Raw genomic sequence first — 20967 nt, 5'->3', positions numbered from 1 at the left:
CAAGAGGTGCAATGCATGAGCAAATGCTATGTGTATCTCAACAGTGCTCCTAATGAACGATTCAGCTCCAAAAATAGAAAATCTTTTAGTGGTGGCACCTTTTTTTTTTATTATTGTGGGAGGCCACCACAAATAAATGAATGTGTGGGAAACCGTGGGTTAATAGTTTCTTTCAATGAAAAATTAGATCAGGGGCATGTTAAATCTGTACTAATACAGTCTACCAAAAAATACATCTAGTTAAACTATTGGGAAAAAGACCACACTGTTACAGTATATTTGAAACAGTTTCTCACAGGTGCAATGAACAGTCAGAAATGTGATTATTGTAACAAGCTGAGGAGAATGTATGTTTGTAATATGTACATGTATAATGCTTATATTTACTGCTTCGGTCTTTCTCTACCTGAGGTCCAGAAGCAAAGCATGCTGTCTCACACAGCCCAGAACTCTCAGGCCATGTGGGAGGAGGAGCTGAAAGGCCGCTCTAAGTTAGGACTGCGCCTGGCGGAGCTTGAGAAGGAAAAAACAGACCTGAGCACCCAGGTGATCACAGTGAGGCATTCATGTGCAGGCTAATGTTGTATATGATTTTTTAAGTTATCCATCCTGACAGTATACCACAGTTTGGCCTCAAGAGTTATGTTGACTTTGTTCCAGATGGAAATAGAAAAGAAGAAAGCCAAGAAAATAGCAGAGCAGAAGAAAGCCATTGACACCCGGTTGGATCAAGAGATGAAAAGAAACACAGAACTCCAAAAAGAAATGTACAGGTGACTCCTAGCTTCCTCCCTCTCGCACCTTCCTCACCCATGGCAGTCCTTCTTCCTCCTGTTTAGACACAACTGAGATCCAGTAGAGCGCAGTCTTTCCTGGCTTATGTGGCTGTGGTGCACCAATGTGTGTATCTGGTGTAAAGATATTTTACAAACTCAGCTCCTATTCAAGTATTATAAGTCTATCTGTGTTTCTCTTGTTTTTGTATTTTGTGTGCTCACTTATTTGTGACCAGTTTAGTGTTTCTTTTTCTTCGACGTACCTTATTCTGTTAAGGAATTTGAGTTTGCCTTTAGTAAGATGTTGTTTTGATGTTATTGGGTGTTTTCTTTTTAATCTGAACCTGTCACATTTTAGTATAAATGAGTTACAAGTAGTCAAAACTGGTTTTCATTTTGCAGTATGTGGGAATACTATTTGATATAATGACTTAACTTTGTGTATCATTAATCAAGCTAATATATATGTTGTGTTTGTATTTTGTGTTTTGTTTGTGTATATGTGTTTAAGGTTGCGTACTTTATTGAAGACTGCAAAAAAGAAATTGCGGGATCAGGAGACAGGTGGGGCTGAATTTGGCTCTCCTATGGGCAGTCTACGGATGGACCTGGGCAGACACAGCCAGGCTGAGGGTGCCTTTGAGCGCATGAAGGAAAAGGTTTGTCTGGTACAGCACCAGGATTTCACTGTAGCCTCAGCTGTTAGCCCTCAGCCTCAAAACATCTTTGTTCTTTCTTATGTCACCAGGTGGACGATCTGCAGGCGCAGCTGGAGAAGGAAGGGTCCCGTCGCAGCCAGCTGGAGAAGGTGAACGGGGAGCTGAAAGATCAGCTTGCCTCCTTAAAGAGCATGGGTCGCAGCAATGACCACCTAGAGAGGAGTAAAAGGCAGTTAGAGGAGGAGGTGCTGGACCTGAGACGCCGAATGGAGGCCACTCAGATGGAGCAGAGCCAGGTGGAGCAGTACCGCCGTGATGCAGAGGAGAGGGCGCGGAAGGAGATCCAACAGAAACTGGAGCAGGTCAACAACTTCCTGCAGGTAAAAGATCTGCTGGGTGAATTTTATTGGTTTATATTAACAATTTTCTTTTCTGAGAAATTCTTTGATTACAGCATCAATTAAAGCATCACCAAACCTGATTGAATAGAATTATATGTGTTTGTCGCTCAGAACCAGGCAGCATCCCAAGAGGCTCTGGATCAGATAAAAGCGGCCAATGAGGCCAACCTGCGCTCCCAGCTGGAGCAAAAGATCCGTGAGCTGGAGGGGGAACTGACCCGGGCCCGCACTGTCCATCATGACAGCCTTAACCAAAGAGAATCCACGCGCACTGAGCTAGAACGATACCACCAACTCTACAGAGACGAGCTGCGCCTCCGCAAGTCCCTGGCTGCCAAACTAGAGAGGTGAGATCAGCTTGCTCTTCACAGTTTAGTGCCATATTTCTAGAATGGATACTCTGATCAAACTTTTAACACCTTGGCCCCTATCTCAATACACCCCATACCCCTCTGTTTTTACACATTTACATCTAGAGGAAGGATGTACTGATTCTTATTGGGACAGAGCGGTAGGGAGAAGTGAACATGTGTTTCATGACCCCCCAAAACAGAGGCACACTTCAAACCCAGTGTTATGAGAACTCACTGACAAGATGGCTGTAAGAGCAACAAAAGAAAACGACAAATGTATTTTCTTCATTTATAAAGATTAAAAAAAATTATGATTACCATCGTATTATCTTAGTTTTATGTCGTCTCAACTTATTATGGTCCTTTACGTCATAACAAGCATAGCAAAACTACCTAACGCTGCATTGTCATTGCTGACTTGTACACACTCTACCAGGTGAGCAAGAGGTCACCCCATGCCCAAAATATAATTAAATTTGGCAGTCATGTTGCTGCATTTGTTACAGCTCCACTAATATTAGTGCAGACAGGCAAGGTAGGAGCACTGGTCGCTAACGTTACATAGCACCTCCAAGGTGGAAAAATGAAGGCAGTGCAGAAGTGCCAAAAACTGTAGTTTATAGAAAGGCAACTTGAGGCACTGTTTAAAGACCCCCATAACAAAATGCCCAACTTAACAGCAGAAATAAACATGATTACAGCCTGGTATAAAAAATGTTGGTCTCTATGGCTAATTACAACATTCATAACAACTGTACAGAGGGTGAAGGTCTTTATAACTCACCCTTTTACATTTTATTAAGGTGCAAAGTTATGCACATTTAAGGGGCGGGGCTGCTTGAGTGACAGGTTGTCTGCGTCATCGCTGCAGTCTGTCAGATCCACCCCTCACTCCACAGCCCCAGCCTCTCATCCAAATTTGGTCCCTTCTAGCTGCAAAAAAACAAAATGGCGACAGCTGAAACTCAGAACTCGAGATTTCAACACGGCAATCCACCACCTATGGATTACATCATGGTAGCTATGTCTATTATTTATATAGTCAAGGTAATGAAGCAGTGTTTTTTTTTGTGCTGTTGTTTTTAGAAATTTGATGACGGATCGATTGATAGTATGAAACTTAAGTTGTTAATATATCCCAAGTGTCCTGAAGATCACAAGAGGCTGCCTGTAGTCCACACAAGAGAAGTTACCACCGCAAAAGATGGCACATTCGCATTGTCCAGCAACACTCGTCTCCTCTTTTGACGTAAACGCCAGCACACTGATGGCATATCAGGGTGTTGAAGGGTTGTCCTTTTCATAGGGGACGTTTTCAATCACTACCCTTTGTAAGTCTGTTCCAAAGTGGCAAGATGGCACTTGAGAACGAGAGGTAAAAATATGTAATGGGATTTGGCTTTGGTTATTATGTTGTAATGAATAAACTGGTAAAATAATTGTATTGTATTAGTAATTTTTATTATATCTTCTCTACAGGGCCAACGGTCGGCTCGAAGAAGCCAATGCCAAGTTGCTCAATGAGCGCAGCAGGTCTCTGATTACGAGCAGCATTGCCAACGGTAGCCTTGTAGGGCCCTCGCTGGATGTGGGCTCTTTAGCTTCACCAGCACACTATGGTGCCACACTGGGGCCCCTCAACAGGAGCCTAGGCCTGGGAATCTCCCTTCTCAGCCCTGTGACTGAGGGGCAGAACAGCAGGGTGGAGGACTACCTAACCAGGGTCTGTACAGTCATGAATTCACTCTCTCTCATGTTGATAGAGCTGGAATTTTCTTTATGGAGTCAAATCTGTTTACTTTGGGCCATTCTCATTTCCATAACATCATGATTTTGAGCGTTGTTATTGTGTAACTGTTGGTGTTTTATTCAAAGATGTTGCTTTTTATACACCGGTTAGTGTGCTGTTACATTTTCATAACCGCAGAGACATATTAATATGTGGGTTTTCAGGCATTACACATCAGATGAGATTATGAAAAAAAATCTAAATTCTCCTAACGCCTGTCTTCCCTCTTCAAAACTGAAGTCATATCTTCCCTCTTTTCTTTTCCTCCTCCTGGACATTGCTTCTCCTTCACTCTGTCTCTAGCCTTAATGGTAGCGGGACTTTGCTTCTAACCTGTCTTCTATTTCTCACTCTTTTAGCTTCTAGCTCAAAAGTCTGTCTCTCATCTCTCCTCTCTTCAGCCAGACCCGTAACCAGGTGTGTAGATATATTTAGCTCAGTGTCTGATTGGCTGCTGTTCCCTTCAGCCTGCTGGTGGGCCTACACATATGGCTCTGTTCACATGCAAACCATGATGTTCAGGGTTCGCACTTTGAAAAAATAGTTGCTGAGGAATGTAAAAGTAACAGAAAATGTATATATATATTTACTGATCTTTCAGCTGTATTTTAGAATTCTTATATAGTGGTCTACTTCATAGCAGATCTTTTTCCTGCTTCATCTTTCAGGAAAATGACTACTTCAGAGACAGTTGATATTATGACTCAAATTGTCAAAAGTGACATAACAAATGTTATCATAACTCAAAGGTTTAATGGCAAAAACTGCAACAGTTGTAAAAATGTAAATGAAAAATTAAAGAAATTAAGGACGGCATAGAATTTCCCTGGTGAAATGTGCGGCAACCCTGGGTTTGTGGCTTGTCACGTAACTAATTATACCAGCTGAAATCTCACATCCTCCCTGATTCTCTGCTTTAAGTTGATTTTCTTCATGTTCTAAAGTTGACCGGTAGAGTAGAGAAGATGTGGCTTTCTCAAAAAGTTATTTATACCTTCATTCTAAAGCTGATTTTAGTTTGCTTCACTCTTCTGTACTGGTTTGACTTGAAACTCAAATTAGGTTTATTTAATGATACATCCATTCATTATAAGAGTGCTTAAGTATACAAAGCAACACAGTTGAGTAGTGCAACACACAAGACACAGAATAATGTATTTGCATACACGAGAAATCCTACAAATAAATCACCAACAGACCAACCATGCTGAGACACACAACCTGCAAAAACTGTGTTTCTAGCAGACACACGTCTGGCCTATGGGGATATGTGTGGGGGGAAAAAAATCAAAACTATAAAAACTATATATAAGTCCTGTTCCATCTAGAAATGTCCATGTCTCTATATTTGTGTAGATGTAAGGGCTGGACAATATGGCCTGAAAGTCATACTGCAATATTTTTAGGCTATATTGTGAATCAAGATATTTTTAATCTCCTGTAAAGTACTGTAGGCTACTAAAATACTAAACTAGGAAATAAATTACTGTTAGAATAAAGTGAAATAAAGTACTGTTATAATGCAGTTACATAAAGTATTGTTGTGATAAAAATAAATAATGGACTGTTATAATAAAGATAAATAAAGGACTGTTGTAATAAAGATATATAAATTTAATTTTATATTTTTATTAATTTTTAATTTTATAAGTTTTAAGTTAAATAAGTGGTATAATTAAAACATTTCAGATCTGCAATGAGGCAAATTATATCAGACAATTAAAAATAAAATGATTAAAATAATAAAAAAATGACAAGAATACCAATAAATTTAAAACGAAGAATATGTAATGGACATGCTTGTGTGTATATCGTGTTTGTATATAGACAGGCATATCTAATTGTGCATGTAGCTACACACGGTGGAATAATTACAGATATCAGAGAAACACAGTTTTCATTGATATGTTGTGTGCAGAGCTTTATGGTTTTTCATGTTATTGTAATGTTTTATAATAATCCTATTATTATAAAAAATGTTTCTTTAACCTAAGATTCATCCGGATATTTACCAAAACGCATTTTATCATTAGTTTTAATCTTGTATCAACTATTTGTATAATATCGGAAGAAATCTGACATCAGGCGTCCATATTGACCCAGCTTTTGCCACTTGCAGTAAGATTTTAAAAGGCAACATCAAACAGCCTGCAGAAACTCTACACTAAAGCAGAGCTTGCATGCTCAGCATGTCCTGCTGTGTTTCACATAGTGGTCCTGATTTTCTTGCAGTGTCTTTTCCACTTTCCAAGTATTTGCCATTACCATAGTGTTGTGTTTGGTGGTGAAATATCATCCTTGTTTCTTTGTTTTTAAAATGTATAAATTTCTATTTTTAAGGCTTTACTTTTTCACTTTATGTTGGCTGATGTTTGCTGACAAAACATTTAAACTGAAACGACAACTTTGTCTTTATTTTCCAGATGCAGAGTGAGTTGGACAAAAGCATATCAAGGGAATTAAACAATGGTGAGTGCACTGAAACTAGAAACATGACACAAATCTTTATATAAAGTCTTTAAGTTATGACCTGGTGGCAGTATTTCACCTGTAGCTGCTACTGAATGATAGTAACTGTGCTCTCTCTCTGGTCCTCAGCCACAGCAGAGCTGGACGCTGCTTCAGCCCGCATGTCACCGGTGGGCTCGGTCTCGAGGGTGGAGCTGGACCCAGTCAGCAGGGCAACTCAGCAGTACTTAGAGGTACTAAAGAAGAACAGTATGATCTGAACACAAACCATAGCTGCTCACAATTAAATATTTTTCAGCCAGTAACAAAGTTAAAGCCAGCGGCCATTCATGTAACACAAATAATCCAACTTTGTACCGATTTACACTCCCTTCTTTTATTAAAGAAAGCAAACATAATGCACATTGCACTTAACCACTCAGGAGCAAAGGGCAGGAGTCATATAGTATATGTTGCGTCATTGATGGGTACAATTATAGAGAACCTCGAAAGTATTTCTTCTAATTCTGTTCAATCTGTAACTGTTTTGTTTCTATTAGCACAATATATATATATACAGAGTCCTGGTTTTGATTTCTATTTGTGAATATTGGTGTTGCTAAATTTTTGAGTATTTGATGTATGCATCATTAATTTTGCCAAGATATTACATTTGGTACGTGCCATCAAATGGTGCAATATCTGTCTTGGTCTTAGACTCATTGGAGTATTGTGTTTATGGTTATTTTATTTATTCATTAATATTTGTTTTTATGATCATGATATACTTGAATAAGACGAGCTGGAATCCTCTCTGGCTATTGAAACAGGGTGACTACATTCGTATAACTGTCCTTTCAGCTTTTGGTTGGCTTGCTTTTAGGGCCACCATTAGTCACACACACTTGTTTTTTGTGTATTTTCATTATTCATAAATACTGTAACAAAATACATATAGGAAAACCTTTATGACACCTGTACATTACAGAAGACTCTAAACTTGTAAATAAAAATGAAAAACCCTAAAAGACCCAATAAAATGACCAGGGACTTATACCAGCTTCTTGTTTGCTGTAAAGAAGTCTGAAAATGTGACTGATGTGATTTGGTTTTTATTTGCACTAAATAACATATATACATGGATGGACATTTTAGGTTAAGTGTTATGTTGAAGTACTCACATTAGATTGTTGTAGAGTACTTGAGTACTCACATAAAACAAAAAAGTCTGATGTAATAATAGGGTTGTTAATTGGCCATCAATAGAAAACACGTGCAAGAGGAAATTCATGTATTGAACAAAGAGGCCGCAATTGGCCTATTAAATATATATATATATATATATATATATATATATATATATATATATATATATATATATATATATATATATATATATATATATATATATATATATAAAATACATGAAGATAACAGAAAAATCACCAAATGTTCTGGTGCTACCCTTACATAGGTTAGAGGCAGCACTAAAGACTTTCACTGAGCTGCGCTCCTCCCAGTCAACGCTCAGTCAGCTCTGTCCTGGAAACCTTTCACAACTGTTAGGTATCGATAGCCACGTGATGCTAAAAGCTAGTCACTGTGTGTGTGCAAGGGGAGACTCTAAATATTGACAAAACAAGAAAAAAAGGAGAAGAAAACCAAAACAAAAAGTCTGATCAGCATAGGATGCTGATTTGCTAAGAGATAAAATATAAAATAAAAAAAAGATATGAACGATGAATAGCTTGAAACATGCATAAAGTTGAAGCACGACATCAGATAGAATTGCTAAAAGTTAAAATAATTTATTTCTATGGTGACCTAACCAAAGACAGCTGTGCCTCTGCATTATCATAAACTTCAATGTTTTGACACATAATTTAATTATTGTCAGTGTTGTGCTTTTTTTCACCTGGAATCAGATAAATGGTAGATGGAAAGCAGGATATCATTTTAGTGGACAAGAGCAAGACGTTATAATCAGGTGAGGATGTTTTGTCCCTCCTTTACACAAGATGGAAACACGGGGGATCTGGACTATTAACGGGTGTTACTTGAACAATAACATAATATTATAAAGACAAAAGAATTTTATTTTATATGTGCTTTTTTGGTAAACAATACAGCATCAGCATCATACCACATGTTCATGAATGTTTTGTGTTAGCTCTGCCATTCTGTGTGCTGCCACAATTTGTTTTCAGTCTGCTGTCGACCAACTGTCCTGATTCCATGTGAACGCAGCATCACTTATCATACAAACAGTACATTAACTGAATATTAAGTACATTTGTGGCACAACCATTTTCCTTTTACTATAAAGAAAGGTTTATAAATAAACACATATAGATAAACAGTATAAGCATGCAGAAAATAAAAAAGTATTTGCTTATTCAGTTCATTTCTGTTGTAGATAAAGAGAATGTGCTTAGTGCCGACTTCTCTTATACTTTAAGAACTCCTTGTTCTGCGGTTATTATGTGCAAAACTTGCTCTCAGGTATCTAAATTCAAGATAACAATTCAGCTTGCCATCAGTATTTCATGCACAGCCATTTTTAACCCAGCCCTCATTAGCTATGTTTTGATGTATTTCACTTTACTCCCCCCTTCCTCCTCCTCCTCCTCTCGCACAAGAAAACACATGAAACTTGATGATATGCGCTGGTTTAGAAACCATTCCCCTCACTTATTAAAATGAGACAATGTGTTTATGATTGCCCCCCTCTGGTGTGTCTCTCTTCCCTTTGATCCGTCCTCTCTGCGTCAGCCTCAAATGTTAGATATTCAAATCTGGTTACATTTATTTTTGTTTCCTTTACAGCAGATGGGCACATCTGACAGACTGACTATTAGGTGTTATTATTTCCCCTTTTTTCAATAGACGCCACTTCATACACTACACGTAAACCTCGTTTTGATTGAGGAGGTTACAACCATTGTCATGAAGCTTTGGAGGCAGGCGAGAATACAAATAGACAGATTCTGAGTAATAAAAAAAAAAGTGTTGAAAGGGTTGTTTTTGAAAAGCAGCTCAGGTTTAAAACAAACTGCTCCTCATTGGGTCATCCTCCGTCTGTGATGCCCAGTCTTGTTATCTCAGACTGCCAGTCCAACAACTGTTAAGAAAAAACAAGGTGTCGGATTTCAACCTCAAGCCTCAGACGCATGATGAGGTTGTCAACTGAAAAACCCATTTTATTTATAAATCTTCCTACCATGATACCAGTGTGCAAAGGCATCTCTCAAACTCTGTTGCCCAAATTAAAGCATGACATGAAATAACAATGAAAGAAAAGTCAAACATTTTTGAAGCTATCTCAATAAGCATGGCACTCTCTCGAAGCCTGAAACCAAAACGGTCTCTTTATGTAGTCATTTAACTGGTCATTTATACTTTATGTCAGTTGTATTTCACAGTATTATGTTTTAAATCAGGTATCTGCAGGTCCACGAGATGTTTCAGAATGCCCCTTAAATTAGTTTTATTTCTGTTTGTTGTTTTTCCCTGCTCCTTAATTTTAAAAAATCATCTCTTTATTTTATGTTTTAATTATGATCCAATTGCACCTACGAGGTGTCTGCAGGTCATTAAAAAGTCTTACATTTAATTCTATAAAAATTGGGCCTTTAAAGTCAATAAACAGTCTTAATTTTGAATTTGTGCATTCTTAATTGTCAAAAACATTATTCTTTTAATTATGACTTTCTTCTTTTAAAAATGACTTACGCTCAGCTCCACTTTTCTGATGCTACAAATCTTCACATCTACCCCCTGAAGCTGCCACAGTCTTTATACTTGAGACAAGGAGAAATGAAGTAACTGAGTTTTTATATGATCTTAAAGAGGATTATTAAACAAGTACGGCAGTATGAGAGACACAGAGAGAAGAGGGGTCGACAGATTGCATAGCCTTAGTGTGGTTATGGTTCCAATCTAAAGCTAAACAAAAAAGCTCAAATTGGAGTAGCAACCATGAGCAACCTAGCTGGTAGAACCCAGCTACTAAAGGTTTGAAACCACCTGTATAAATCATGTTGTTTTTTTTTTTGTTTGTTTTTTTTGGGCCCAAAAGTAGTCATCAAAAAATGTTATCAGCCTTCTGATTATGAAATATAAACTCAATAATTAAAACCCAAAATCTCATGAAAATTAAAACAGGACAGAGTGTTAATGAAGATTTAGTTATGCACAACAATGTGTGGTTATTACTTAAGGATAATTTCTTGTAATAGGTTTTCACTTGTTGTGAAACCATAACTCCACTAGATTTAACTTTTTATACTGTCATTTCAAATTTTCAATACCCCTTCTTTTTACATTCACTATTTTGTGATTCATATTTGTATTTTACTGCAAAAGAAAAAGAGACAAATTTAAGAATTGCAACTAATAATTATCAGTATGAATTATTGATTCACCTGCAAATAATTTTCTTTTTATGAAGTAATTGTTGAATCTAAATGCCCCTTAGCAATTTCTCGAACCCCAATGATGTCTTGAAAATTTAAGACATACTGAAGATATAAAATTTAGCAAGTGAAGTCAATTTTATAAATATATAAAGCCCATTATCACAATAGTAAATAACGTTGTAAATGTTGTAAATAACAGTTGAATTACAATAATGACAAAAAGGAAAGAGAGAGATAGAGATGCACAGCAATAATGGTATTATATGCATGTCATATTACAATAATGTATTATATAGATTAAAAAAAATGCAAATTCTCACAATTGAGAAGCCAGAATGAATTTAAATTTTTGCTATAAAATGACTTAAAAGTCCAGTGTTCAGGATGTAGTGACAAAGAGTGGTGACAGAACTGAAACTTCACCCCTGTGTGAAGTGTAGCAGAAACAATGGCCTACGCAAATGGCCATGTGTAGAGCCAGTGTTAGATTTGTCCATTCTGGGCTACTGTAAAAACAACATGGCGAGTTCTGTACATCAGGACCTGTTCCATATAAACGTCTCATTCTAAGTTAACAGAAACACAACAATTCAAGTGATTTTTATTTATTATAAACCATTTCTGCAAATCGATGCCCCTAAATCCTACACACTGGACCTTGAAATAATTAAACTATCAACAAAATAGTTACCAAATAATTGTTGATTGGTCAGTGTTACTGCAAAGTTTCATGTAAATAATCTCACCAAAACCTGTTTTATTGTGTTTGTTTGCAGCACCATTAAATAGTATTTATTTAAAAACAAAACAAAAAATACTGGTAATTTTAAATCAAAAGTCAAAGGAAAATATGTTCTGTCTTAGAACAATGTATCACGATGTGGCTGTAACATATGTAGGTTCTGATTTCACTCTGACATTATCAGCTGTTTGTGATTTGCGGCGGTAGACATCAGGTGTGGGTAAAGGGTATAACAAATTGAGGGGGACAAGTGGAACAAACCTGAGTGTTTATTTGTTAGTGTATGCTTGCCATGCTCTAAATTGGACGTCACCGCTGTTTCTTGTCACCAGCAGAATCCAAATGTGTTGTGGGCAAAAGAGATACTTAAATTCGATTTACTCGCTGTAACATGATTTAAATGAGCCTGTTGGCTGGCCAGGACAGATTGACAGCGTTGTCTTTATCGCCGCTTTGTTTTATTTTTGGCTGTTTACTCTGCCTCTCTGCTGTCATCCCACACGACGGCTTTAAAGGAGCCGGCTTCGATCTTCCAAGATCTGCAGAGAAAAAGAATCCTTTTATGTTCTAAGTGCTTTATATGACAAATATGAAAAAGGATTCAAGAAAGAGCTGACAAGATTTTTGTCGCCCTGTTCCTCAGCTGCAAAGAGCTGTGCACGAAGGAGTCAAACCTGCAATCTTATAACATGAGAACACGAGCATAAATGAGCAAAGAGGTAGACCCGACTCGTTCAAGGGTCCTGCTGGGTCAAAGTCATTAAATGCAACTTGATGTACAAACAAAAGATTTTATTTCTGTAGAATAAAGCCTGAACGTGTGGCAGTGCTGCAAGTTTTTGTGCTTGTTTATTAAAAAAATATGACCATTACATTATGCAGCAATGTGATGGTGAACAACAACATTAGAGGATTAATTAGTGCTAATTTTATTCACCCTGGCTATCCAAAGAGATTTCACAAACAGAATAAATGACCTTGACACATTTCTTTCAATATTTCAAAAGGTCCTTGAATTTATTTTCCTCAAAATCAACCAGGACATAAATAATGCAAATATTCCTTCCTCTTGTCAGCATGGTTGTGATGAGATAAAAAAATGCACAGACGTTAAAGGAATAGTTTGTGAAATACACCCATTCATGAGAAGATTGATACCATTTCCATACAGTTCAATAAATAGTCTCAGCAGCTGGAGCTAGAGAGCGGTTTGCTTATTTTAGACGACTGGAGACGGTAGGGCTTTAGTTTCATATTTAATGGAAAAATAAGAGTGGAATTAACCCTCTAATCCAACTTTAGGCAAAAAGACAAATAAGCGTTTTTCTCACAGTGTCAAACTATTCCTTATTCTGCTTAAAAATAAGTATTTCACCAATATTACTTTCTCTGCAGTAGAAAGTTGCAAATACTTCTGAAATTAGTGCTACATGACCAGAGAAAAACGATGATTCTGCTCAGGAGGCAGAAAACCTGCAACTACCAGAATGCTTTGCTCCTGATCTGACCAATAAACACTCCCGCTGTTTGATGATGTAATGTGCAATGGTCATGTGAAACAATGGCGGCCAGCTCGATCTCATGTCACAGTTAATTGGTAAGCTAAAACATGTTTCTGAAAATATTTGAGGTAAGAAAAATACAACACGGTAACAGAATGTTGGTTTACATTTGATCAGCGCTGCTTAATTTTACCTTTTAATCTCTTTTTTTTTGCCTTTTGTTTTTACTATGCAGGAAGCAGTAAGGTGCCCAATTTGTATTCACAAACTTTTGCACCACCTAGTTGTACCGTTTTATGGCATTTCGGTCTGACTTAGAGAAAGAGAGCGAGGGCAGGTAAGTCTCTTTTGTGTCCGCTGTGTCGGGAAATGTTGAAAATGTTGAAATACAGCCTGCAGTTTGAGCAAAAGCCCAAAAACCAGAGAAAAAGCACCAAAAATCAGCAAAGTACTCTTTTACAACTGTGTGTGTGTGTGTGTGTGTGTTTTAAAATCATTCTGTAGCTTTCCAGTAGTGTCCTTTGTGTATTCAAATCCCAAAACTTTAAATTTGAATGAAGTATGTTTTGACAACAGAATGCTATTTTCTTCATTTTAATATTAATGTGGTTCTAAGTCACACAATACCACGAACTAACTAAAAGATTCAGGCTGTAGTAAACTGGCCAGCCCATGTTCTGTAAGGGAAAATTACTTTCTGTCAATGTAGGAGAGTAACGTAACAGTTTCAGTTCCCTGTTCGAAAGGGCCGTCTGACAGCAAGGTATATTGGTAAAAACAATGTAAATATTGTGTATTTCGAGTGTCAAAACATGTCACTGCAGTTCTAATGAATCTCACGTTGGTTTTAATGTCCCTTGTTTCAGTCTCCTCTCGTCTTATACTATATTAGTCCTCAGGCCTGCTGCTCCAGCCACCTAGCTTCCTAGCTGCGATGGCAGATCTCGCAGCATTCCAGACAAAACTCGAGAAACTCGGTTGGCTCACAGCAAGACTCGAACAGCACCGAGTGGCAGTGGGCGTGGCAGTTGAGCTCTTCCACCGTTGTCTCCTGTATGGCCGAACAGCAGCGGGCGCAGGCGTGGCAGCAGCAGGAGCAGGAGCTGTGGAGGCAGGAGAAGCAGGCTTCCAGCAGACCCAGGAGCAGCACGGAGCACTGGCACGACAGGCACGCCAGCAGCAGGTGTAAACAGGAGTCTGTGGGTGAGGAAAAATGAGACAGAAAAGTGATTTAGTCACAAATATCACATCTGAGGTCACAGAGAAGCTGTTATAAGATCTAAAAGCCTGTCAGACACCATCAGAAACAGGGATTAACGATTCTATTAACCCTAAATTAATCTCTCGCGTGTTTATTTGTCGTGCCAACTAGAACTTAAAAGAGAAACAACTGTGCCGCGGTGATCAAGTGTGATTGTGTTTACTTAATCACAGAGCTTCGTTCAGTCCTCGAGGGAAAATAAAAAAGGCCACCGAGGCTGCCAGTGATGAACAACAACTAGGAAGAAGCTGTCACAGGATAATTGCTCTCCTGCCCAAATTAGGTGGAGATGAAATTGCATATATTAACCCCACTGGTGTGTTACAGTGCATCTCTCCTGATCCTACCCATTGTATTGTTACTCAGTTACTGTTTTCATCCTCACAAGGACCAGGTAGTGAGTGAGCTCATGCAAATCGAGCTGTTTTATCCTGTTTACTCAAGGAAGTAAATGAAAAGCAGATGGCAGAATTCCCTGGGGAGTGGGGTCCAGCTTTTTCCTGCTTAGCCGCTCGAATTATACACCCCAGCACATAACTTATGCTAATATCTATATATGTGTGTAGATGAAAAAGGAGCATTATGTGTGGCTACTGTATTGATTTAATGCATAACTTCACAGAGATAACAACATGAACACAAGGATAAACAAGGAGTGCACGCTTTGATAAAACTGTAAGAAAGTGCAGCAGTTTGAAAGTCTTTAAGAGAAACTTAACTTTGTGTAAGCACATAGATTTTGTTTTGGTACTAACAGAAAAATCATTTGAATGTTTTGCGTTATTTTATTATACTCATTGTAGCAAATTTTCAAAAATGGTGGATGGTTAACCAAGTCTACCAATACTACCAATATCAACCCAGAGTTTAGTCCAGTATATGCAATGTCATTCTGTAATTGATCTAAATATGGTTATAAAAATAGTATATATATAAAAAGGTAATTTTGAGAACAAAAGTTTACAAATGTATTAAAATGCCTATCATCATCAATATAGATTTTGCAATTTCTCGTAATATTAATTTTATATCATATTGTTCAGTCTAGAGCTGCCCCTTGATATCTAAGGATTCAAATCATCAGTCAGAGACGCTCAGTTGACTGAGACTGCTACAAGTCGAGCAGTCAGGGTTATTTTTGTGTGCATGTGTGGTGGGGATTCTGTGCAGTGAATGTCTGGGGGACGTTTTGGTCCCCAGGTTTTGCTGCAGAGTGAGTGCTCCTGACTTTAATAATACTCTCTGGTACAGGGAGTTGGCGGACATGCAGGCAGCGACACAGAGAAGGAGAGAGGAGAGACCTTCTGCTTAAATGTGGTGAATTTACAGCCCTTAATATGATGCAGTCTCTTGCTCTTATTTGATATCTAGTGTCTGCAAAAAATGTTGCAAATTGACGACCTGTCGTCACCACCATTAGCTTGTTTACTATATTACATGAATGCTGCTGTCTCATCAAATGTCCCGTGGAGTTTGTTAAAACTTTTTATGGAAAACAAAACAAATTGTCAAATATTTGTATTGAATTGTGCCAGTCTGATTCGACTGGCACAATTCTGAGACGGATTCAGACCTGTTCAATCCTATTTACATCATTGTGCCTACCAGCAGGTGTAGCAGTAGGTTGGTGTGAGCCAGCCGCACTCCTCCTGCTGCTCCTGCTCTTCTTGCTGCTGCCGCTCTTCACCGACAAGCTGGATCCCTGCAGTGGACTCAGGCTTGGGGAGAGAGAGGGGAGCCTGTGGTCTGGGACTGTGAGGCCACATCGTGGGCATGTGGGCTGCTGGAGGTCACAGTGAGGCTTCTTAAACTTTGCTGCCTTCTGTGAGGCCTCTGCAGATGGGGCTGCAGCAGGAAGAGGCTGGGCTGGGCAAAAAACAAACATACAGCAAAGACCAATTCACTGCATCACCAGAGAACAGGAATGCAAGTCCTTGATGGTAAAGCTTCAAAGCAAGCACTTAAAGTTCAAGCTGTAATTAATCTGGACTTAAAAGGGATAGTTTGGATTATTTGAAGTGGGGTTGTATGAGGTGTTTAGTCATTGAGATACATATTGTAGATGGCGGTCGACGTGTCCCACAGTTTGGAGAAGTAGTTATTGAGTGACTTTGGTGTTTTAAAGGGTTAGTTTAGATACACCAAAATAAAACAACAACACAGACAAACTAACAAATCAGGCAGAGACCAGCAGCTCTAGTGTTCTGTGAAGTAAAACTTCGGTTAGATTTTTGTAGGTGGCTAAAATGCATTTCACTGCCGCCCCTGTCCACAGCAGTACACTGCTTTGTTTTTAAGGCAGTACTCCTGCCTGCCTCTCAAAACTGAGGGTGTGCCGATCGCCATCTACTGTACGTAATACCCTGACTATGAATAACTACATCATACAATGCCACTTCAGAAAAATCTGAACTATCACATTAAAAATTGAAACAGACTGGTGAGTGTAAAACACATTTGGATCCTAAAACTTTGTTTTACACCTATGAATTTATCATTTTCTTCAGATGTTCCAGTACCAGATAACACCTGGACAAGAGAAACAACATTTAATTTTGGTCACTGCATTGTTTGCTGTAAAGATCTCACAGTTTCCACTTACTGCTAATGAGGTCAGTGAGGGTGGTATTTCCTCTGCTAACAGGGTCACGTGCTGAAAGGATTTCCTGTGCTGAATTTATAGACGCACTACCTTGAGACACAATAAGAAACTCATGTTGAAAAGCCATCAAAAGATATGAAAGATTCCTCACCGACCACACTGACATTAAAAGTCTGTAAATCCATGATTTTGTAAGCGGTGTGCTTACATTGGTTCAGATAAAGACAGTAGTCATTTGTGAAAATTGCCATAATTTTATTTTGTGCAGTGTAATTCTGATATAAAGAGCTTCTAAACCTCACATACTAAATTAAGATAGTTGAGTGAATCATGTTATCACTGTTTCAGGGTTTTCACCATCCTGCCCAGTGTGAAGTTTTTAACAAGAAAAACCAAAAACTTACAACATTGTTGGAATAAAAAGGTAAACTTTAAACAGATAAACAAATAATGCGTCTCAGTACAAAATGCCCCTTTGAAGCTTTATAACAGGTAGCCAGTGCAACATTTTACTTGCCTTCAGTCGACTTGTCCTGTTCCTCCGTCCCGTCCACAGGTGAATGGTCTCCTGGTAACATGTCTGATATTCATGACTGCTCAGGAGCTCCGTTACACTTTGTTAATCGTTCATGTAGTTCATGCTCCTGCTTCTGTCGGCATCCAGCGGTCAGGAAACCTCTAACAACACCCAACATGCCGGCCTGAGTCACTGCTCAGGAGACTGTGAGCTGTACACTGTGTGTGTGTGTTTTGTTGTTCAGTGACTTAACAACACTCCCCTTCCCAGCAGATCCCTGAGTCGCAGTTCGAAACATGCTGATCACAGAGCAGCTGAGGCAGCAGAGGCCTGGTTGTGTTACTTTAAGTTGCCTTCTCTGTTCTGCTTTTAGTCACCTAACACAATGGAGGCACATACCCCACAAGTGTGTTAGCTGAATACTGTATGTATCCAAGCTCTCTGGCCCTCACATGCACACACACGCACACACACGTGTGTGTCATTATTTTATAAATTATACTGTTTTTTGCAGATAATCTTAATTCAACAGCTGAATTAGATATTAATAAAATGTAATACTCTAACTTAGTGGATGATTGCAAACTTCATGTCCATGCCTGACTGAGTGAGCCACCTTGTGTTACCTTTGACACCTCTTAACATACGGTAAAATTTAAGTAAAAAACTGTTGCTTGATATTTCACCAAGAAGAAGATTGGTTACTCAGCCTTTGTTACACTGAATCAGCATGCCTTGATGGTGATTAAAAATCTAAAAACAGAGGAAATTCTTATTGATTCCAAGTAAACGGGGACTGCATTTAACAGCAGCAAAGTCTCATTTGTATGTATGCTAAGTACTTCCAAAACACATGCATTGTCACTAAAACGGAAAGCATCTTTGCATTATTAGTCACAAGAAGAAGTGCAAGCACATGCTTTTGAACTCTGTTCAGTAGAATGCATGAGCAGAGTTCAAACACATATGCTTGTAGGGTTATTATACTGTAGCTAACTAAAACTTAAATAAAAACTAAAAATAGGTGTGAAAATACATTTTTATCAACTTGAAAAAAAACTACAGGGAATAAATAAAAACTGCCTGAAACAATATTATATATACTTATATTTATATTTAAGAATCATAAATGAAATTAATACACAGAAAATGTGTTTTAGTCTTTCTCATTTGGGTCAAATTTGTCAACACAGCAAGCATTGCTGCATATGTTAAGAACTGGGATGTCTACATTACTTTCAGTCAAGTACCTTCACAAAGTGTGTATAGTAATACCTATTCTGAACTTAAACTTACCCCAAATACTTTTCGTATGTTAAAGTGTTCTAAATAGTACGTTTTTAGCAAAATGCATGTGTCTGGGAAGTATTGGACATGTATTATTTTATACTGCACGAGCTGTGTGAAACTTTGTAAAAAGATGTTTTGATAAAATTTGCAGTTGTTTAATGTGGCTCCATTTACCATTAAGGGCAAGTTTTCCTCCTGAACAAGGAGTGAGTAATTGATATACAAATGATCACTTTTGATAAAATAGGCCTTTAATGGTATACTTTAAGAGTATAACACAATAACTAAGATGTTTCTTTTTAATTTCAACTTCCCAGAGCAAAATAAAGTCATTAATAAGTAATTAATTGCAGTCAGTGACGTTTAAATCTCTGTATGTCGAAATCTTGTTTTCCCACAGATGAGTATTTCATGGAGAGATTGTGCACACGGGTGAAAACATCTTCATTACACGCTGATGAGAAGCTGAGCAGAGACCAGCCCTTTCAGAGGGGCTGTTGACTAAGTGCTGTCAAAAGTGTTGCGTGGAGAAACATGTTGACTCGCCTGCCTCGCAGTGAGTATATGGCACATCAAAGCAACACATAAGTGAAGCTGTTGAAGTTGTCGAGCACCATGCTAACTTTCAGTCAGTGAACGCAGCAGTGGAGAGGCAGTCAGAAGAAAATGTCATCTAATAGGCTGACAGCGAATCAAAGGGAGCCCTGAGAGGCAAAAGCAAACTTAAAGCTTACTCGTTATCAGCAAAGACAATTACTGACATTAGTCAAAACAGGGAGCTGAAAAATCTGAGGCCTTTGTTCTGTATTTTGTGATGAAGTCTACAATAACAGCTTCACTTCATGCTGTGACGCCATTGTTTATTCATTTATTTTCCTATTCTAGCATTATACGTGACGATGTGATAAAAGGGAGGATAAACAAAATCTTGTTTCGGTGATCGTCAAAAAACAAACAACCATGAATATTAACAAAAGTGTTTGAAAATCATTATGATGATTCAGAAAAACAATCTGCTATTTATGTAACAATTTTAATGTCAATCGTCATTATTTGCAGTGGGTATTACATGCATTTTTACTTTCCTCATATATGTATCTATTATTGTTTTCACTCCAAACACACATATTGCTAAATAAACATGCAAAAAAGCATATATATATTGTGATGAGTATCTATGTGAATAGATTTATGAATATGGACTTTTTAAAATTTTTTTTTTTTTTTTTTTTTTACAAAATTCATAATATTAGAATAAACCAAACTAAAAGCCTTGAGCAACATGGCTGTGAAATTTCTTTTGAAATTCAGTCAAAAAAAAAAATAAATAATTTTTCCATCAAAAACACACATTTACACTCTCACAGGTGTGACCATGACAGCTTATTTGCATTATCTGGTATTAAGGCTTTCAAAATACTGTTTGGTAAAAATAACATTAAATATTGACTTATCCAGTCTGGCTGTCTAAGATTTATATCAAAACACAAATGTATGAAATTGATAAAATGACCATTAACTGACATACAATTGTAAGGTTTTCACATATTTATTACATGATAATCAGACAGCATGGGCATACAATTACAGACTTTATAAATGTTATATGTTGTTAAATGTTATAAATACAGAGAGTTTTATGTGCTAAACATCTATAGTAAATACTCAGAATGATGGTGAGGTGTGTGTTTGGAACAATCTTTATTTAAGTGGAAACACAGTATTAAATACAGAAGTTACACAGAGAGAAACAGGAAAACACACAAGACAGTGACTTTGCTAACATTGCAAAAACATATTTCAGTAGACTAATGTGTATCTTACAAGTATTTTCAATGTACAAAGACAACAGAGAGAAGCCACGGCACAGACTATAATGTATGTTTTCAAATATATCATCAACAGAAAACAGTCACTACAAAGCATCTCTCTCTTTGCTGTAATGTAACATTCACATTCACCTGGTGTTAAATCTGTCAGCTTTTACAATAAACAGACAAAACATTTATTCTTTACATCATATTATAACTAATGCGTCTGTATTTTTGGCCTTTGAAGGCAGTCATTTACTTTATTCATTGTGAAAAGGACACACATTTCCTTCAGAATATCAAATCCCAAAATTCTACTGTTTTTCTTTTTTTTTTAAAAAAAAAATAAAAAAATTGATGCTTGCCATGATGCACTTATTTTGCTCTTGTTCTCATTT

At 37.6% G+C, this 20967-nt stretch overlaps 2 protein-coding genes across 8 annotated transcripts in view; one reads left to right on the top strand and one right to left on the bottom strand.

Moving 5' to 3' along the window:
- LOC121950219 (alanine and arginine rich domain containing protein) overlaps nt 1-7521 on the top strand; it is a 30810-nt gene extending 23289 nt beyond the window's left edge. For all 6 annotated transcript variants that reach the window (XM_088080320.1, XM_088080323.1, XM_088080324.1 and 3 more), the window contains 8 exons: nt 412-546; nt 661-773; nt 1288-1435; nt 1525-1815; nt 1948-2183; nt 3669-3912; nt 6402-6447; nt 6577-7521. In XM_088080320.1, the coding sequence (XP_087936446.1) occupies nt 412-546; nt 661-773; nt 1288-1435; nt 1525-1815; nt 1948-2183; nt 3669-3912; nt 6402-6447; nt 6577-6707 (1344 nt within the window). In that variant the 3' untranslated portion in view covers nt 6708-7521. The remainder of the gene's footprint in view (nt 1-411; nt 547-660; nt 774-1287; nt 1436-1524; nt 1816-1947; nt 2184-3668; nt 3913-6401; nt 6448-6576) is intronic.
- A 4039-nt stretch (nt 7522-11560) lies between these two features.
- LOC121950676 (uncharacterized) lies at nt 11561-17891 on the bottom strand. Of its 2 annotated transcripts, XM_088080319.1 has the most exons (4): nt 17465-17888; nt 16952-17037; nt 15955-16215; nt 11561-14285 (listed from the first exon to the last, which is right to left on the bottom strand). In XM_088080319.1, the coding sequence occupies exons 1-4, from the start codon at nt 17527-17529 to the stop codon at nt 14014-14016; spliced, it is 684 nt and encodes a 227-aa protein (XP_087936445.1). In that variant the 5' UTR covers nt 17530-17888; the 3' UTR covers nt 11561-14013. The 2 variants fall into 2 exon arrangements, with proteins under 2 accessions (XP_087936445.1, XP_087936444.1); XM_088080318.1 differs by having other exon boundaries at nt 16952-17891.
- Nucleotides 17892-20967: the final 3076 nt, after the last annotated feature.

The sequence above is a fragment of the Plectropomus leopardus genome, chromosome 7 (assembly GCF_026936395.1).
Source record: "Plectropomus leopardus strain MGB_pleo_1.0 chromosome 7, ASM2693639v1, whole genome shotgun sequence".
In the NCBI taxonomy this organism is placed as follows: Eukaryota; Metazoa; Chordata; class Actinopteri; order Perciformes; family Serranidae; genus Plectropomus; species Plectropomus leopardus.
Note: the sequence above shows the minus strand (reverse complement) of the source record. Positions and strands in the feature narration are given on the sequence as shown.